Consider the following 20,644-nt stretch of genomic DNA (forward strand, 5'->3'; position numbering starts at 1 on the left):
GCGTCCGCCTGTTGAGGGACACCGTATACCTTTTGTGACGACATATTCCACCTCCTCCGCTCGCCTGACCCGACTGGTCAGGGCGAACTTTCAACACCTCCTGGACTCTACCACTTACCTTCCTGACTACGGCATTATCGCGGCCTACAGGAGGAACAAGAATATTAGAGATCTGCTAGTGAGGGCCAAACTACGCCCCCTGTCGGAGCCCAGAGTCAACAGACTCTCTTATTTTTATAACTTTATCCCGTGGGCCCGAAACCGGAACAATGGGAACGTTTTCCCCACTGATCGCCATGCTGATCTTAACACGAGAAATTGTGTGTACCTTATCCGCTGCCTTACCTGTGATCTCCAATATGTGGGAGAAACGGGGAATACAGTTCGTGTCCGCTTCTACCAGCACAGATATAACATCACACACAAAAGAGACGCTCACCTACCTGTGGTTGCGCATTTTGTTGAACACGGATGGCTGGCCCTTTCCGCGTCTGTGCTCGAAGCAAACCCTTTTTGGTCCACCGCCCAACGGCGCAGGGCTGAAAGGATATGGATTGCCAGGCTGGGAACATGGCAACCCCTTGGCTTGAATGTTGGGTTGGGCCGGGGACCCCCGAGGTTTCGCCTGATGATGGCCCGTGCCAGCGACGTGTCCTTAATTGTTGATTGTCCTAACCCAAAAAAACGTTTTTGAAAAGTGGTAAGTTGCCCCTAACCCTTGTGTAGAGTGTTTTGTACACTCCGTTTTAACCTCCCGTCCCTCACCATTAGATGCCGCGGTGGCTTTAAGAACGACGAGCCCTTCAATGGTGCACTGGAGAATAACAGTGTTGCTATTATTATTATTCACATTAACCAGTGCTTCAATGTTCAACTTTAATACTACGCCTATATTAGTCAGTATGCCAAATTTACCACATTCATACATTTATTACAGAACCTAGTTACACAGCACCCACGATAGTCTTGTGTTTCTTTCTTCCTTCATTTACCTTTTTTATACATTTAGCCAACCCTGACCATAACATTGAATAGCAGGTCTAAACTTTTAATCTGCATAACAAGTCAAACATAAGGGGTACCACTGTCGTTTTATCAAAGTTTCACAATCCAGAGGGATTAAACAATAGTGGTTGGGCCGTTTTCTAGTAAAAACTGTTTGAAGGGCCTGTTTATTCATTCAAACACTTTAACAATTGCAATCTTAAAAATCGCATTTTCACCCGATTTGGCAACAATGTTATCATATTTACCGATGCCAAAAAAAAAGTAAAAGTACTCATCAGATAATGACTTGAGGAAGATTGAGAAAGTATCTGGTGAAATGACTTCAAGTACTGAGTTACTGCGAAACAAATGATTTATTGTTGTAATAAGCAGAGCAAGATGAACGTAAAAAGTCAAATGATACATTGTATATGCTTGTCTAACAGACATTAGCAATATATAAAATAGCATGTATCCCTTCAAATAAAATACACCATAACACATCAAATCTTTACAAAACATGAATGAAGGCAAAAACAGCTGCAAGAAATCAGGTTTCTTGTGAAAAGCATGATATATTAAAACCTCCTACATGTCATTCACTTCAAAAGTCTGTTGTGCCCAGCTCGTTTTAGAGCACAACCAAGAAGGGAGATCTACACAGAGACAGTTAAATGTCACGTTCATTTAATAACTCAGTTTAAACAACTAAAAACAAGTAATCAGTATAGTGTAGTGTGGCGTTTGAGTGATATGAAACCAAATGTACCAAACTAAGAGTAGGCAACAAAAGCCAAAGGAACAGAAACAAACCCCCCAAACAAAACCCCGCTGGATGCCAAGCAGGCACCAGCCTTTCAGGTGAGCGTCAGAGCGGCCATGTTGGATTCCCCCCCATCTTATGAAGGCTTCCGGCAGGTGAGTTCAATCCCTGAATATAACCTGTTTGTGTGTGTGTGTCTGCCTGCCTGCCTGCATGCGTTTGAAAAAAAAAAAGCACGTCCGTCCGCGTGGGTTTGTGTTGTTCTTTTCTACAACCGACACAGAGACACTGAGGAACCATCCTTCCATAACTTAAACGCAGGGAGGAGGTCCACCTGGGTGAAGGAGGCCTGGAAGGTGTGGATGTGTGTCAGTGTATCTGAGGAGCCTCCTATATCTGGCGACACTCTGTAGAAGGACAGAGTGCCAGCAGGCCGGTCCAGATACACTCCTACTCTGTTAGAGCCAACGAGTTTGAGAGGTGTGATCGTTCTAATACGGTTGTACCGGGCAGTGTAACCACCATCATGACAATAAAGAGTCCAGGACTCTTTGTTCTGTCCAAGCGCGCTGGCATCACTACTGCACCTTGATATTCCTTTGCATATCACTCCTATATAAAGAGGTTCTTCCCACTCTACCTCCCAGTAACAGCGGCCAGTCAGACCCTCTCTACACAACACCTGGCCTTCGTAGTCAAATCTCTCTGGGTGATCCGGATACGGCTGGTCCTCTCCAACCCGCGTCACCTTTCTGTTGCCCTCAGACAGAGAGAGTCGTCTGTGGGCTGTGTTTTTATCCAGTGTGAGTTCACAGGCATCTGACAGGAGAACAAGACATGATTAGCTGCTGAACTATTCTTCATCATCATCATCATCATCATCACTACCGTTCTCTTTGCATTATTCTTTTTATTCCGCTACATTTTATTTAGCATTTAACATTCACAGACGCTCGCGTCGCATGTTTATTCCACAGAGGAAAACAGTCTCACATCCCTCTGGAATGACCACAGCTACCGCATTACTTCATTCCGTCAACACAACAACACACGTCATCAGAGCAACCTACCGGTGAATCTCTTCAACATCCGCCCGGTACCCACTTCCTCCGCACACATTTCAAAACAAAAGCCTCTGAAAATAGCCCTGTTCAACACAAGATCCCTCAACAATAAAAGCCTCATCTTAAATTAATTCATCACTGACAATAAACTGGACTTACTGTCTCACGGAAACCTGGCAATAACCCCTGGACAACCTTGCATTAAAAAAAAAACACCCCTGCTTAATATTCATACATGGACAACCAACGCACTAAAGGCCGGGGGGGAGGGATTGCTGCCATACACCACCAAGACCTCAACCCTCGGCCCCTCCCCATCCCTGCTGCACTATCTTTGGTAAACCTGTTTTTTAAACTCCCCGGCCCAAAACCTATCATCATTGCTAGCAACTACCGTCCTCCAAAACCCAACCCATCCTTTCTGTCCGATTTCTCAGACTTCATCACCCAACTGTCCTTCATCTCTTCATCCATTTTACTCCTAGGCGATTTTAATATTCACATTGACTCCCCGGACTGCAATGCTACAACCGACTTGCAGGATATACTCAACCCAACCACAGCCATGGACACATTCTGGACCTGGTCTGTTCCATCAGCATCCACATAGAACAACTCTCACACACTGACCTCACCATCTCCGACCACCTAGCTATCATTATAGAGATCAACACTATGGTTTTCCACCATAAACAAATTCCTAAAACCAATGGACAATATCCCACACTCCTTCACCCCAGACAAATGCAATAATTTCCTATCTTTTTTTCAGTCAAAAATTGAAAACATACAAAGCCAGCTAACCACCTCCTCTCCCATTTCCTCATTCTCACCCATAACAGCATCTGAACTCTCCAAAATGCTATCTGGCATTAAACTCTTTTCCTTCCCCTTGGATCTCATCCCATCTACCCTTGTCAAAGCCTGTCTCCTAAATATCTCCCCACTCATCACTGACATTATAAACTCCTCCCTCACCACTGGTACTCTACCCCTTTCTTTCAAACTTGCTGCCATCACACCAATCCTCAAAAAGCCCGGCCGGGACCCTGAAAATCCTGACAATTTCCGACCTATTTCAAACCTCCCATTTCTCTCCAAACAACTTGAACGTTCTGTCGCCAGTCAGCTCAAACAACATCTTCACTCAAACCAACCGTATGAAACATTTCAATCCGGCTTCAGAACTCATCACAGCAACCAATGAGTGGCTCACTCAACATTCTCCTCCTTCTCGACCTCAGCGCCGCCTTTGACACCATCGACCACTCCATACTCCTCAGTCGCCTGCAATCATGCATTGGCATCACCGGCTCCACAAATTCCTGGTTCAGATCATACCTTTCAGACAGATTCCACTTCATTTTCATCAATAATTGCAAATCCATAACCACCCCAGTGTCCCCCAAGGTTCCGTACTTGGTCCCCTTCTGTTCATCCTCTACATTCTTCCCCTTCGTCACATCATACGCCACCACGAACTACAACCTCACTGTTACGCCGATGATACCCAGCTTTATGTCTCTACAGAAACCATCACTCTTGCCATTCTCTGTACCCTCACAAACTGTCTTATCCAATAAAAACCTGGATGAACAAATTTTTCTCAAACTCAACTGCAATCAATTGGAAATCATCATCATTGGCCGCAATTCCCGTCTCCCCTCCATCCAAGACTTGTCACTATGCATTAGTGATGCAACGGTTCATGGGTTACCCTTGATCCGTACGGATCAACCCTCATGGTTCGGGACGCAAGTGATCCGCGTGAAATGGGGGCTAATTTTTTTACTTTGGCCTGCAGAGCTTTGAGAGCTGAAGCCATGACAAGCCCAATTACAGCTATACATTTTATTTGTAACAGCACTTACAGTCAGCCAGCTAATTTTCCCATACCAGAAGAGCTGAAATGACCTGTTACCTTTACCTACTTTTTGCACCATATCAATCTTAGGTGTTGATCTGCCCTGCTGTTTAATTCTCAGTTTCTCCTTGTAAGGAAGGCTATCAAATGGCTTTGCCAAAAGCAGGTAAACAATATTAGCAGTGTCTGCCATCGTGTGGTGCAGCTTGCTAGCTGGCTAGCTCACCACCACCACAAAACGAACTAGCCTACCACATTAATATACAAACTACCAAAACTAAATTAAACTCGAACAATGAAATGTGGGAATTATGTTAAATTTAAACAAGGAATTGTGTGTATAAATGTATGATGCACGATGAAAATTGTCTAACAATTTGGCAAGGAAATATTAAGAAATAGGTTGCAGTTTAAGTCTTCAACTCGCTTGCAAAATCGGTGTTGGGACTGAAGACTCCAGCAATGTTTTATTGTTCAAAATCTCTTTCAATCAAACGGCGACCCAGTCTTTCGACAGACCCTCCAATCATCACGCAGAATCCCAGCGTCCAGGCCAGCCAACTCATCCATTCACCCCCAGAAACGCTGAGAGTCCGTGGGAGGGACATAATCGCAGCATTTATCCGATGACTGATGATCTGAATCACCTCCTGCTGTGTGAATGGACTTTCCATCTCAATAGTTAGCGTGTCTCGAGATGAATCAAACTAAACAAACACTTACACTTCTTTAGGGCTGGTTTCAGCCTCCACACTCCACCGTGCTCCACACTGGGGGGGAAACAAAGTGAGAGCAGCATGTTGAAACATTCACCTTCATCACCTGCTGTCTCATAACTTTCTTCACAACATGAGCTACAGCTGCCTTTTCAAACCGCTTCATCTAGCAGCGGTTTAAACCCTTGTAGGAGACATTGTCCCTGAGTGGTGAGCTGTCCTCTCCATACCTTAGGGTGTCCAGTCTCCAGCGTGGATCCTCCAGTCCAGCAGAGAGCAGCGTAACTCCTGAGTCTCCTGGGTGATTGTAGCTCAGGTCCAACTCTCTCAGATGGGAGGGGTTGGAGCTCAGAGCTGAGGCCAGAGAAGCACAGCCTTCCTGTGTGATCAGGCAGCCAGACAACCTGCACACACACACACACACACACACACACACACACACACACACACACACACACACACACACACACACACACACACACACACACACACACACACACACACACACACACACACACACACACTATTCTATCTGGTTGAGCAGTTCGCACAAAAGTAACCACATTTATAAAGTTTAGTCATCCATATGTAGTAAAAGCACAAGTAAAAGCTTTATTGATACTTTATGGAGACAGAGCTGTGTCATCCTGTCTGAGAACAGGAAGAGGAAGTGGGGAGATGACATCATCACATACAGCAGAACTTCCTTCACTTGGATGTGAAACTAGTCTGGCTATTGCCAGACTAAGCTCAATCGTAGATTGCACGTTGGTCTGGGGAAGCTGCCGTCATTTTCTTCAGCACAAGAGGCGTGATCAACGGGCCTAGTTCAACTGACCCTGTACGCAATTGGCTGCTTGCCATCGCTTCCCTGTCGTCATTGTGTTAAACCAGCCAATATCGCGGCAAGGGGAAATGCCGGCTTGGTGATTGGCTCCCGCAAAAATGTATCGGAAGCAGAAAGAAATGTATTGCTCTTCTCCAGACCCTTGTGCAGGACGAACTCAAATCGCCGGCAGAATGGGCGGGGCTACACAGTCTAATGTGAAACAGGATCTTAAAAAATGCTCCTTTCTTAATAGCTACAAATCAAATAAGAGCTGTAGACTCCGTTAGAGTCAGGAGAAGTCTGCTGTGTTTGGTACGCTAAGACCATTTCTTCGCAGGTTCTAACGTTGTGTAGAACAAGGGAGTGTTTTGTCAGCAGGGAAAAGAGCAACAGAAATGCATTGGACATAAGCAGCACTTACTCCAGACTAATGTGATGTTAATAAATTACATCTTTAATGTTCAATATGTATAACTTGACCACAACCAGGGATGTTCAAGTGGTGAGGGGTGCATTATATTCAGATCACAGCACAGCTGAAGCCTCATTACCATGTCTACACTACTGACTATCCCTCAGCTCACATCAGCTGGCCAGAGATACATAACATATAACATACACAACATACTAGCAGTTAACAGGTCAATCCCTAACTCTCAAATCAGCTGGCCAGAGGTACATAGCGCATAACATACATATCGATATCGATAACAGCCCACCTAGTCGTGGATCATCCCTTACATATTAAACAACCCCAAGACACAGTTTGAAGAAGAGGCTGATAACTGACCTGAGAGTTTCCAGTGTACAGTGTGGACTCATCAGTCCAGCAGAGAGCAGCTTCACTCCTGAATCCTGCAGATCATTGGTACTCAGGTCCATCTCTCTCAGACAAGAGGAGTTGGAGCTGAGAACTGATGCCAGAGCTTCACAGCATCTCTCTGACAGTTGACAACCATTCAGCCTTCACACAAAATAAACACATCATGTTAGGAACTGTGATGGGCCCCATCTTGCATCCGGCACAATTGACCTATGTGCACCTCGCACATACACTTTGCTTCTCTCATCTACCTAGCCACACATTCTTGGGAAATTATTTGGGAAAGAACAGCTGATACAGCTGTCACACACACACACACACACACACACACACACACACACACACACACACACACACACACACACACACACACACACACACACACACACACACACACACACACACACACACACACACACACACACACACACACACACTATTCTATCTGGTTGAGCAGTTCGCACAAAAGTAACCACATTTATAAAGTTTATTCATCCATATGTAGTAAAAGCACAAGTAAAAGCTTTATTGATACTTTATGGAGACAGAGCTGTGTCATCCTGTCTGAGAACAGGAAGAGGAAGTGGGGAGATGACATCATCACATACAGCAGAACTTCCTTCACTTGGATGTGAAACTAGTCTGGCTATTGCCAGACTAAGCTCAATCGTAGATTGCACGTTGGTCTGGGGAAGCTGCCGTCATTTTCTTCAGCACAAGAGGCGTGATCAACGGGCCTAGTTCAACTGACCCTGTACGCAATTGGCTGCTTGCCATCGCTTCCCTGTCGTCATTGTGTTAAACCAGCCAATATCGCGGCAAGGGGAAATGCCGGCTTGGTGATTGGCTCCCGCAAAAATGTATCGGAAGCAGAAAGAAATGTATTGCTCTTCTCCAGACCCTTGTGCAGGACGAACTCAAATCGCCGGCAGAATGGGCGGGGCTACACAGTCTAATGTGAAACAGGATCTTAAAAAATGCTCCTTTCTTAATAGCTACAAATCAAATAAGAGCTGTAGACTCCGTTAGAGTCAGGAGAAGTCTGCTGTGTTTGGTACGCTAAGACCATTTCTTCGCAGGTTCTAACGTTGTGTAGAACAAGGGTGTGTTTTGTCAGCAGGGAAAAGAGCAACAGAAATGCATTGGACATAAGCAGCACTTACTCCAGACTAATGTGATGTTAATAAATTACATCTTTAATGTTCAATATGTATAACTTGACCACAACCAGGGATGTTCAAGTGGTGAGGGGTGCATTATATTCAGATCACAGCACAGCTGAAGCCTCATTACCATGTCTACACTACTGACTATCCCTCAGCTCACATCAGCTGGCCAGAGATACATAACATATAACATACACAACATACTAGCAGTTAACAGGTCAATCCCTAACTCTCAAATCAGCTGGCCAGAGGTACATAGCGCATAACATACATATCGATATCGATAACAGCCCACCTAGTCGTGGATCATCCCTTACATATTAAACAACCCCAAGACACAGTTTGAAGAAGAGGCTGATAACTGACCTGAGAGTTTCCAGTGTACAGTGTGGACTCATCAGTCCAGCAGAGAGCAGCTTCACTCCTGAATCCTGCAGATCATTGGTACTCAGGTCCATCTCTCTCAGACAAGAGGAGTTGGAGCTGAGAACTGATGCCAGAGCTTCACAGCATCTCTCTGACAGTTGACAACCATTCAGCCTTCACACAAAATAAACACATCATGTTAGGAACTGTGATGGGCCCCATCTTGCATCCGGCGCAATTGACCTATGTGCACCTCGCACATACACTTTGCTTCTCTCATCTACCTAGCCACACATTCTTGGGAAATTATTTGGGAAAGAACAGCTGATACAGCGGTAATAAGTTGTACTTTTAAAAAAATGCATCTGCAAACACCGTACAGCAAACACATATTTTCTTGACACAGAAATCGTGTACATGCCTATAACTTTTGGGATTGATGAGTATTTGATCGTGGGAAAAAAATGTTTTACCGCGAGTGAGTGTTAAAAAGTGTGTGTGTGTGTGTGCGTGTGTGTATGTGTAAAATAATTTATGAATGCGGGCACGCGTGTGTGCGTCCATCTGGTAAACACACGCAAACTAAACACGTAACGCATAATACAGTCCATGGCAATGTATATTAACGGGGGGACGCATGCATATTAGGAACACAAGTCGATAACGATAATGCATACAATATTGATAAGAAACAATGTGTATAATGCATCGCGTATATCATTAAATAGAACCACAGTTACCGCATATCATATGCGTGTTAAGCTTTCTTTGCCAACATTTATTTGAGGATTCAGTATTTCTGAAATTGTGGAAGAAAACCACATTCCATGTGTGAATTAGGCCATATTATTAGGGCATAAACTGAGACATTTGAAATTTGAAACTCATGTGCATCTGTCTCATCGTAGACTGCAGACACGCTGCAAAAAAAACAATTGTCAGATTAAAATGCGCTCATGGCTCTTAAAGGGGATGGGAGCCGGCACTCTCATTGGTTTATTGCAGATTACGCCCAAACCACACCTACGGGTAAATTAGGCTACTTCAGAGCAACCCTTTTTAGATTTGCGCCGGACGCAAGAGTCATTTTGGCGCTGCTAAAATAGGGACGTCGCCATAGAACCGCCCACAAAGCTACTTGAGCTTGGCGCTTCTCACTTGCGTTTCAGACCTTTAAAATAGGGCCCTAAATGTGTTATGAGAATTGAAACCAGTCTTTTTACATACATGAAATAATAATTAATATGGATAACCTGGATCTTAAAATATGAAGAGATAAATCTCCCATAGATGTTCAATTATTAAACAAAAGTTGTCATTAGACATACTATTGTGGTGTAACTGTTTGAACATTGATTAAAAATGACCTGAGAGTTTCCAGTGTACAGTGTGGACTCCCCAGTCCAGCGGAGAGCAGCTTCACTCCTGAATCCTGCAGATCATTGGCACTCAGGTCCAGCTCTATCAGGCTAGAGGAGTTGGAGCTGAGAACTGAGGCCAGAGCTTCACAGCATCTCTTTGACAGATGACAGCCATTCAGCCTTCACACAAAATAAACACAATATGTTAGGAACTGTGATTAAAGCAACGTAAATCCATAACTTATTACATAATGAAGGAATGTTATTCAGTTTATAAAATATTTCCTCAATCATTAGATGTTTAAATGTTTATTATGGTTTGGGTGTAAAATGTTAAAGTTCCCATGGCATGCTACTTTATGGATGCTTTAATATAGATATTAGTGGGCCCCTAACCCAGTATTTGAAGACGTTGCCGAAATTCAGCCGTGGTGCAGAATTACAGCCACTACGAGCCAGTCGCACATTGAGCTTTCCCCAAATGTGCCGTTTCTGTGTCTGTAGCTTTAATGCAAATGAGGAGGAGAGAGTCAGGTCAAGGAGGAGGGTGGTGGTGTGGCCCTGAGCAGCTTGCGGCCACGGTACCATGCGCTCCGTTTACAGTGGATGTATCGCATTGGCGAGGCGCACACAGTATTTGGCCGTGTTCTGTAAATATTCTAGAACACTCCGGCGGGAGTCCTGGAGCTCTTTATCTAAATAATATATTATACATAGATATCTACATCATATAATATATATTATCACAGACAAAAGCTGTGTGCACCTCCAGACGATATTATGAATCTCAAACGACTGCTTCGGGTTCGCCGACGTCTCTGGTTCTTCCACTTCCACATCAATCTGAAGTAGACTGAACCATGACATGGAGGAGAAAGGGATTTTTGCCCGGAATTGTCTCCTCCCCCAGAGCCCCGCTGCCTGCTGCTGAGGCACCACCGTCTCGGAAGGGGGCAGCGGGCCTCCAGCGGGAGGCAATCGCGGGCAACAATCCCTTCTCCTCCATTACGCGGTTCATGTAGTTCAGGGAGTAAAAGCCAAAGTTCCTTTCCCCCAGTTCATTCTCCACCATGGTTGAGATAATCCCCACTACGAGTCTCGTTGTGGAAATACCAGAGACGTCAGAGAACCCAACGTGTTATGCGCCATAAAACCAACAGCAGAACTATTATCCAAATAACAAAGAAGTGTACAACAGTCATAGTTAATTGTCTAATTGACGGCTCAATTTCTCCAGGTGGGCAAAGCAGAGAAGGGAAGGTATCCTGGCCCCTTATGACGACATTTGGGGCCAAATACAAAATCGGAGCATCTGAGCTTTCATTTTTCGAGGCGGAGCAGGACACCTAGTGCTCGTTTTACACCTACCCCATTTCTAGCTACTGGGGGACCATAGGCAGGCTAGGGGAACTCATATTAATGTTAAAAAACCTCATAAAGTGACATTTTCATGCCATGGGACCTTTAAACAGTTTAGTTGTGTTTGAAAATGTTTTTTTTACATGAATACTACTCCTAGATTCTAGTATTCTGAATATGCCCTTATGTGTACTGTAATACATTATTTGTTAATAGTACACCTACAAGATATTTTGTATATCATAATATGTTTTATATTCAAATAGTATGTTCATTCTGTTGTGAGTAGAATAGTAATACATGTTATAATGAACCCATAGAGATCTTTTGCATATAATTATCTAGGCAAGGCAAGGGAACTTTATTTATGTAGCACTTTTCATACACAAAGTGCTTCAAAGTGCTTCACATATAAACATGGTCAGTTGTTTGTATATTGTGTAGTGTGTATCGTAATACATTATGTTATGAGTGAACCTACAGAGATGTTTTGGAGGCCTTGACCACTGGCAGCAGCCTCAGAAGACCCTGCTCTGTAGCAGAGTATTTCTTCAGGTCAAACACGTCCAGCTCCCCTTCTGATGTTAGAAAGATGAAGGCCAGAGCTGACAGTTGAGCAAGAGAGAGGTTTTTTTGGGAAACACTTCCTGATGTCAGGTACTTTTGGATCTCCTTCACTAGAGAATGGTCATTCAGCTCATTCAGACAGTGAAACAAGTTTATGGTTCTCTCTGGAGAGAGTTCTTTATCTATCTTCTGCTTGATGTAAGACACTGTTCCCTCATTGGTCAGTGAGCTAGTTCCTGTCGGTCCCAGCAGACCTCGTAGGACAATCTGATTGGTCTCTAGAGAGAGGCCCAGGAGGAAGCGGATGAACAAGTCCAGGTGTCCGTTCTCACTCTCTAAGGCCTTGTCCACACCACTCCGATAGAGGGAGAGGAGTTGATCTTTCCTGGAGGATGGTTGTTCTTCCGAGAGCAGATTGATACCAGTATCGATGAAGGAAAGAAGGACATAAAGGGCAGCAAGAAACTCCTGGATGCTCAGATGGACAAAGCAGAACACCTTGTCCTGGTTCAGCCCACCCTCCTCTTTAAAGATCTGGGTGAACACTCCTGAGTACACAGAGGCTGCTCTGATGTCGATGGCACACTCTTCCAGGTCTGCCTCATAGAAGATCAGGTTGCCTTTCTCCAGCTGGTTTAAAGCCAGTTTTCCCAGAGAAACAATGATCTCCCTGCTCTCTGAACTCCAGCCTGAATCCGTTTCAGCTTTCCCATAGTACTTCCTGTCCCCCTGTATGGACTGAACCCTCAGGAAGTGGCTGTACATCTGAGTCACAGTTTTTGGCATCTCTTCTACCTGGGAGTCTTTGAATATGTCCTCCAGAACTGTAGCAGTGATCCAACAGAAGACAGGGATGTGACACATGATGTGGAGGCTTCGTGATTTCTTCACGTGGGAGATGATTGTGCTAGCCAGTGTCTCCTCTGTGAATCTTTTCCTGAAGTACTCTTCCTTCTGTTGGTCGTTGAACCCTCTCACCTCTGTTACCATGTCAACAAACTCAGCAGGGATCTGATTGGCTGCCGCAGGGCGTGTGGTTATCCAGATGCGAGCAGAGAGAAGCAGGTTGCCCCTGATGAGGTTTGTCAGCAGTATGTCTACTGAGGTTGGCTTGGTGACATCAGTCCATATCTGGTTGTTCTGGAAGTCCAGAGGAAGTCTACACTCATCCAGACCATCCAAGATGAAGACAACTTGGAACCGTTCATATCCGCAGATTCCTGCTTCTTTTGTCTCAGAAAAGAAGTGATGAAGAAGTTCCACCAAGCTTAACTCTTTCCCTTTTAGTAAATTCAGCTCTCTGAAAGTGAAGAGAAATGTGAAGTGTATGTCATGGTTGGCTTGGCCTTCAGCCCAGTCCAGAGTGAACTTGTGTGTTAAGACGGTTTTACCAATGCCGGCCACTCCAGTTGTCATTACTGTTCTGATTGGTTTATCTTGTCCAGCTGAGGGATTAAAGATATCTTCACATTTGATTGGTGTTTCCTCCTTGGCTGGTTTCCTGGAAGCTGTTTCTATCAATCTGACCTCATGTTCCTTGTTGACCTCACCACTGCCTCCCTCTGTGATGGAGAGCTCTGTGTAGAAGTCATTCAGACCTGTTGGCTGACCTGCTTTAGCAATTCCCTCAAACCAGCATTTTAACTTCTTCTTCAAATTAGACTTGATTTTATGTTGGCACTCGACAGCAGCAGATCCTAAATGAGTAAACAACAGAAGACATCAGTTAGTCGATGGTGACATAAGTGGAAACATGTCAATATTTCCTGTAAAAGGATCAACTTCGTGTTATTTAGGAGCATTACTTGTGGTTCGAGTAGCTGGACATGACAAGGACTGCATGTTACTGATTCAAAATGTTCAGAATTATAGAATTATATATTATATACTTTCACAGCAATAGGATTGCTCTAATAATAGTAATAAATCAGTAGAAAGTGACTTGCTATGCTGATGTAACGAGATAGTGTTGCATTGCTTCCACTGAGTTATTCTGCTTAATCTGTTTATTTGCAGCATATTGTTTAACATCCTTTAACCTGATTTACCCATAATAAGGGTTAGGGTTGGTCAGGAGCTGCTGAAAAGAAATCTCACCATGGTGGGGACAGTGAGGAAGAACAAGCCTCAACTTCCCCCTGGACTGGTTTCGACCAGAGGGAGAAATGCACTCTCATCCAAATTTGCTTTCACTGACACACACAGTCGTGTCATATTTGCCAAAGAAAAATAAGAATGTCATCCTGATGAGCACTCGACACAAATACGCCGCTGTCAGCGAAGCAGAGCACAGGAAACCCCGGATCATCCTTGACTACAACAGAGACAAAGGAGGCGTTGACTGCCTTGATAAGGTAATGTATAGTTTCATCTGTCATGCATTTCATTTACTTGTATTCATGTAAAACATTTTGTGTAAGACAGATTCAATATTGTTTCAAATCTAGTCATTGTTTCTTTCATTGCAGCTTACTGGTACATACACCTGCATGTGAATGACAGCTCGTTGGCCTGTGGCAGTGTTCCACAACATCCTTGATGTGTCTGCATGTAATGCATATGTGGTGTGGACAGCGATTGACCCAGCCTGGAATCAGGGGAAATGTTTCAAGGGGGACTCTTCCTGGCAGAGCTTGGGAAAGCTTTAGTGACTCCTCTAATTCAACGGCGCCAGCACCTTCCCCGCACACCAGCCTATGGCAGTCTGGGGAGGAGTCTGCAAGCCCCAGCCACTGCCCTGGCCGCTCTCCCACCAAAACAGGGGCAGAAACGGAAGAGATGTGAGCTCTGTGCCCCTAGAGACAATGAGAAAGTCTTACATGTTTCAAATGTGAAGCATACGTTTGCAAGGCACACTGCGACCTGATTGCAAAATGCCACTCCTGTGTTTGAACACACACACACACACACACACACACACACACACACACACACACACACACACACACACACACACACACACACACACACACACACACACACACACACACACACACACACACACACACACACACACACACACACGTACTTTCTACTCCTTACTATTTTAAAATGGCCTCGTTACCCCTATTTAATTTCGGCTTGTTTTCAATCCGGCGTAATAGTTAAAAAGAATAAAACGATCCAGATAATTTGCGTCATCGGAGAGAGTGAATTTGATTGTGGTTGGATGAAAATAGAAACATATACAATTCTGACACCCTATTGGTTTATACGCGATCCATCACATCTGCACATGACCAGAGCCCGTCTACATTCTCTGACATGACACAAATCGCACCACATTCTAGCTAGGAAATAGCAGACGTGGTCACGGTAAGGACCATGACATGAGGAATCGGATTGTAACAAGAACAGAAGTCTGTCATTTAACTGTTCCAGAGTGTCGATGAGTGTAAATGTAAGGGTGAGTTTGGATATGTTAGGCCTATGGCTTGCGCGTTGTGCATGCATGGTGACCGTAAAGGGACTATGTTCACACAATGTGGGCTGCAAGCCAGCAACCGCACTCGGCCCCAGCCCACGCCAACCCCGACCCGACCAGCGCTCCCACTGAGAATGTGTGTGTGCGAGCACTACAGCCTAAACGGTGGCACTACTGCTGGCCCGCTAGGAGGAGAGAGAGTGAGTGAGTGAGTGAGTGAGTGAGTGAGTGAGTGAGTGAGTGAGTGAGTGAGCACTATAGCCTAAACGGTGGCACTACTGCTGGCCCGCTAGGAGGAGTGTGTGTGTGTGCGTGCGTGCGTGTCAGTTGTTGTACATACAGGATTGAGTCTAAAGTGTTTGTTACATCTAGTTATAATGTGTACTGTACTGTATATAGACAACCATACAAGGATAATTGTTACTAAGCCTGCCCTAGGTAAACCAATTTTCTTGTCCCGTTTTGTTATCTTACATCCGTTGCCCTCAAAAATTCCTGCAGCTAAGCTTGGATACGCACATTTACATTCCCAATAAAGGCTTTTGATAACATGCCTCTGAAGTTTGACTTTTTGCACCATTACAATACTTGGTGCAACTAGTCTTCATATCTTCCGCTCCATGAGACACATGTTAATGCTCAGTAGTACACATATATGGTTCTTTAATGTATTTTGCATTGTACTAATATGCGTTCATTTTCAATGGGCATAAATGTGTCTGAAACTGGTGCATCCCAATTTTTTAAACATTAACATTGTAGTTATTAAATGTCCTTTAGAAAAAAGTTTTTGGGGGGGACGTGGGGCAGTGTGTTAAAGCAGTGTGCTGTGTGTGTGTCACTAATTCACGGATGGGATAAATGCAGCGACCAAATGTAAAAAGCTTGAGTTGATGCTTCAACTTCTACAGAAGTCTTTTTAAACCCAAGTATCTATACTTCTACCTGTTAGTTAGACGTAAAGTTAACTAATCCATACCTCGGTTGAAATCAGACATTACCAGCTTTAGGATTAGGACTGTATATTCCATAGACAAATAAAGTGGCATTGTTAACTATTATAAATGCATATTTTACTGTTTAAATGAATATTGCTTTCACGGGGCTCATCTCTTAAACACATGTGGTAAGTCATGGTGATTTAAGATCAGGTTAATAAACAAGGCGATGAATGGAATTTAATCAAAGGCCTCACTTCATATAATTAATGCATAATATCTAAACTTCATATAACTGTAATGTTTAATGTAACTCTGTTTGGTCTAGGCCAGGGGTCGGCAACCTGCGGCTCCGGAGCCGCATGCGGCTCTTTAGCCCCTCAGCCGTGGCTCCCTGCAGTTTTCTTAAAAAAAAAAAAAAAAAAAAAAAAAAAAAAAATTATATATATATTTTGATATATATCGTCAACTAAACGAGAGGTCGCAATGGATGCGCAATTGCGCTACCGTGAGGGGGGGAGTGAATGACAAAGCTTCGTTGATTTGCAGTTGGCTAATCCCAGTAGGAGTTAAATCTTTAACTGGCATCTGGCATCAGGAAGTAGCCTAGATGCTGCCATTGGCAGGAGGCGGGACATGCCAGTGAGCCGCCAATCAGCAGCATCCACCGTTGACAGCCAATTGCACGAACGAATACTGAGCGAGAAGGGTTTACAGCATTAAAGTTCTTGTGTTGAATATTAAAGTTTCAGTACGTTATATTTTGATAATAAAGGTCCTTACAGTTTTTTCATTACTTGACTATTGTATCGCTATGCTATGCTATCTATTCCTTGTTTACATTGCTGGCCATGACCGATCACGTAGAACGTCAACGGTTGACGCTGCTGACTGGCTACTGTAGTCTACTGTACTGTAGGCTACTCCCTGATGCCACATGACAGCTAAAGATTTATGTTATTTTTTTACAGAGTGTCACAAAAAATGTCTGTGCGGTGCGCAGCGTTAGCGTCTCCGGAGAGGGGAGGGGGTGAATTAAAAAGTTTGCGGCTCCAAAAAAAATTTTTTTGCGGGAGATGGGCCAAAATGGCTCTTTTGATACAAAAGGTTGCAGACCCCTGGTCTAGGCAATCACAGAGCTGTAGTTACCTCAGAAATCCCAGGCCAGATGGGCCACTTCTTTGCAAACCAACTCAGGTGAAGTTGCAACTCCCTGCGCTCGCAAAAAAGCCTTGATCATTCAACCCTAGTCCTTCTCGACCTCTCGTAATTTAGTATTAGACAGTGGGATTTATCCACGGCAATACCCCCACAGTAACCCTACATATTTACATTTACATTTAACAGATGCTTTTATCCAAAGCCACTTACAATAACGTACATTTGTCATAAGAACTGCAACAATATATCGCTGTCGGTACAGTAAGGATGTTCATAGAACCAAATGCAAGTACAACAATCGCTAGGCTAACGCATTCCCCGTGTTACAGCAATGATAGCAACTACTGCAGTTGCTACACAGTTAAGTACTATAATACAATACAACACAAGATAATTTCCGAAGATAATGAGCGACTGCGGTCCTGAGAACGGCAGGGAGCTTGTTCCACCACTGAGGTCCCAAAAAAAAACGAGAAAAGTGACTTTGCTGATCGACATTTGCTAGCTCTTAGCGATAGCGGTACCAGACGTCCAGCTGAGGTAGTTGAGCGGAGGGATCGATCTGGGGTGTGTGGCTTTAGCAATGCTAGGAGGTAGGCAGGGGCAGTTCCATCGACTGCCTTGTATGCCAGTACCATCGTCTTAAATTTGATGCGAGCTACTACAGGGAGCCAGTGGAGGTCCCGGAAAAGGGGGGTCACATGGGAGGCCAGGCGCCTCGTGATCAAAGCATTTATCCTGACAACCCCAGAATAACCTTACATATCTGGATTGAACCATTTAACCGTATATACAATAACCCTACATATCTGGATCAAACCACTTAACCTTAACATTTCAAAATAACAGTATATTCAGTTTTCTAAATAAGAGTCTCTTACTGTCCCCCAGTGTGTAGGCCAGTTCCTCCTGGTTCATCTCCATCAGGCAGAGCTTTGTGATGTCTACCACTCCCTCTATGGCGCGTCTCCTCTGCTCCTCGTTCTTACCATCCACCTCCTCCTCCTCTTCCCTCTGACTCTCTGAGCATTGTGGGTAATCTGAGAAGAGATCCCTCCAGTGCTTCTTCAGCTCCTTGTCTAGAAAAGCGTGTGCGTTCTCCTCAGCCCTCTGGAACAGAACAAACATCAAGGAGAACTTTACTCTGAATTAACTGAGGACATCAGAAGCATCTTTCCTGGATTCACATCCTGATGGTCTAAAGAGAGAAGGCTGGAAACTATTAGCACCACAAGAGATGCTTTCTAATGTTCATGTAGAGCTAAAGTCAGACGTGTTGTTGGAGATTTACACACCTTGATCAGCTCTGTTTGATACTGCTTTACAGACTGAGCTCTGGTAACCTTTGACCTGTGGTGGGGATCTCTGTGGAGAGAACACACACAGTACACACAGTACACACAGACAGACAGACAGACAGACAGACAGAGACAGACAGACAGACAGACAGACAGACAGACAGACAGACAGACAGAGCGAGAGCGAGAGAGAGAATGAACATGTTTTTCCTGACTTTCCTAATTAACGTAAACAGTAGTCTGATAACATTTAACTGATCTGTTGTCATTGTATGTTTGAAACTCCTACCTCTCCGCTTTGGAGGGCAGTCCATCTTTAAATTTAGGAGGATTATGCATAGAGCGGTCACTCTTCATGGAGACACAGCTGGGTCCAGGGGAGTCTGCTCTCTGCTGCTGGACTCTTCTGGGAAAAACAAGAACCAGGATTTATGGATGTTTTTGAGAAGGTGTGATTTTAGAATCTCTGATAAATCCTTACCTTTTCGCAATAGACTGATTTCCATCTTTAAACGTTATAGGTGGAAACTTAGAGAGGTCACTCTTCATGGAGGGACAGCAGGGTCCAGGGGAGTCTGCTCTCTTCTGCTGCTCTGGGCTTCAACACAAGAGACACACATCCTTTACTCAGACTAATGATGGAAAAAAGAGCGGAGAGTGGAGAGCATCAAGTACTTTTTAATGTACAGTTAGTAAATACATTTATCAAGGGGCTTTATTTAAAGCTACAAAAAGAATACAAATAAAATAATAAATAAAAAATTCAACGCAACTCGGACGTTCCCCAGCTGGTGGGGGGCTAATGACGTCATAGTTTGCGTTTCAGGCGTCAACACGAATCCTAACACGAAACCGCATAGGACCGGATAGATTTGAAACCACCTCCGAGGGTAGTTTCAGAAGTGTGCGGTTTCGGGCATCGGATTTGCCAGCTCCGTCTGGATGGTCGGCCGAAACGCACAAGACTTATGCTGTGTGGACGGGCCTAAAACAGCCTTATCCCTCCTCTCATTCACACCATCTCCAACGGGTCACTGTTTAAATCCTAACCTCTTCTCAATAGACTGATTTCCATCTTTAAAGCTAACAGGTGGATCCATAGACCAGTCACTCTTCATGGAGACACAGCTGGGTCCAGGAGAGTCTGCTCTCTTCTGCTGCTCTGGGCTTCAACACAAGAGACACACATCCTTTACTCAGACTAATGATGGAAAAAAGATCGGAGAGTGGAGAGCATCAAGTACTTTTTAATGTACAGTTAGTAATTACATTTATCAAGGGGCTTTATTTAAAGCTACAAAAAGAATACAAATAAAATAAATAAAAAATTCAACGCAACTCGGACGTTCCCCAGCTGGTGGGGGGCTAATGACGTCATAGTTTGCGTTTCAGGCGTCAACACGAATCCTAACACGAAACCGCATAGGTCCGGATAGATTTGAAACCACCTCCGAGGGTGGTTTCAGAAGTGTGCGGTTTCGGGCATCAGATTTGCCAGCTCCGTCTGGATGGTCGGCCGAAACGCACAAGACTTATGCTGTGTGGACGGGCCTAAAACAGCCTTATCCCTCCTCTCATTCACACCATCTCCAACGGGTCACTGTTTAAATCCTAACCTCTTCTCAATAGACTGATTTCCATCTTTAAAGCTAACAGGTGGATCCATAGACCAGTCACTCTTCATGGAGACACAGCTGGGTCCAGGAGAGTCTGCTCTCTTCTGCTGCTCTGGGCTTCAACACAAGAGACACACATTACACATCCTTTACTCTGACTAATGATGGAGTCATGATACATCACCGCTGAGCTCTGAGATGGACAGCGGTCACAGATAGTGAGAGATCCTCCTCTTACCTCTTAGCTTTGCTCTGGCGGCCATGTTCCCCAGACAGAGTGGTCTTAGAGGTAGGACCCCCCTCCCCTCTCACCTCATCCATAGTAGACTGGAGTCCTGGACA

At 44.4% G+C, this 20,644-nt stretch overlaps 1 protein-coding gene across 1 annotated transcript; it reads right to left on the bottom strand.

Moving 5' to 3' along the window:
• Positions 1–1,342: 1,342 nt before the first annotated feature.
• On the bottom strand, positions 1,343–20,358 carry LOC115559902 (NACHT, LRR and PYD domains-containing protein 3). Its single transcript, XM_030379071.1, has 11 exons — positions 20,303–20,358; positions 19,168–19,284; positions 18,976–19,092; positions 18,684–18,753; positions 18,270–18,498; positions 11,780–13,562; positions 9,946–10,119; positions 8,579–8,752; positions 5,625–5,798; positions 5,402–5,448; positions 1,343–2,569 (listed from the first exon to the last, which is right to left on the bottom strand). Exons 1-11 carry the CDS (start codon positions 20,350–20,352, stop codon positions 2,019–2,021), a joined length of 3,486 nt encoding a protein of 1,161 aa, XP_030234931.1. The 5' UTR covers positions 20,353–20,358; the 3' UTR covers positions 1,343–2,018.
• Positions 20,359–20,644: the final 286 nt, after the last annotated feature.

Source organism: Gadus morhua, chromosome 15 (assembly GCF_902167405.1).
Source record: "Gadus morhua chromosome 15, gadMor3.0, whole genome shotgun sequence".
In the NCBI taxonomy this organism is placed as follows: domain Eukaryota; kingdom Metazoa; phylum Chordata; class Actinopteri; order Gadiformes; family Gadidae; genus Gadus; species Gadus morhua.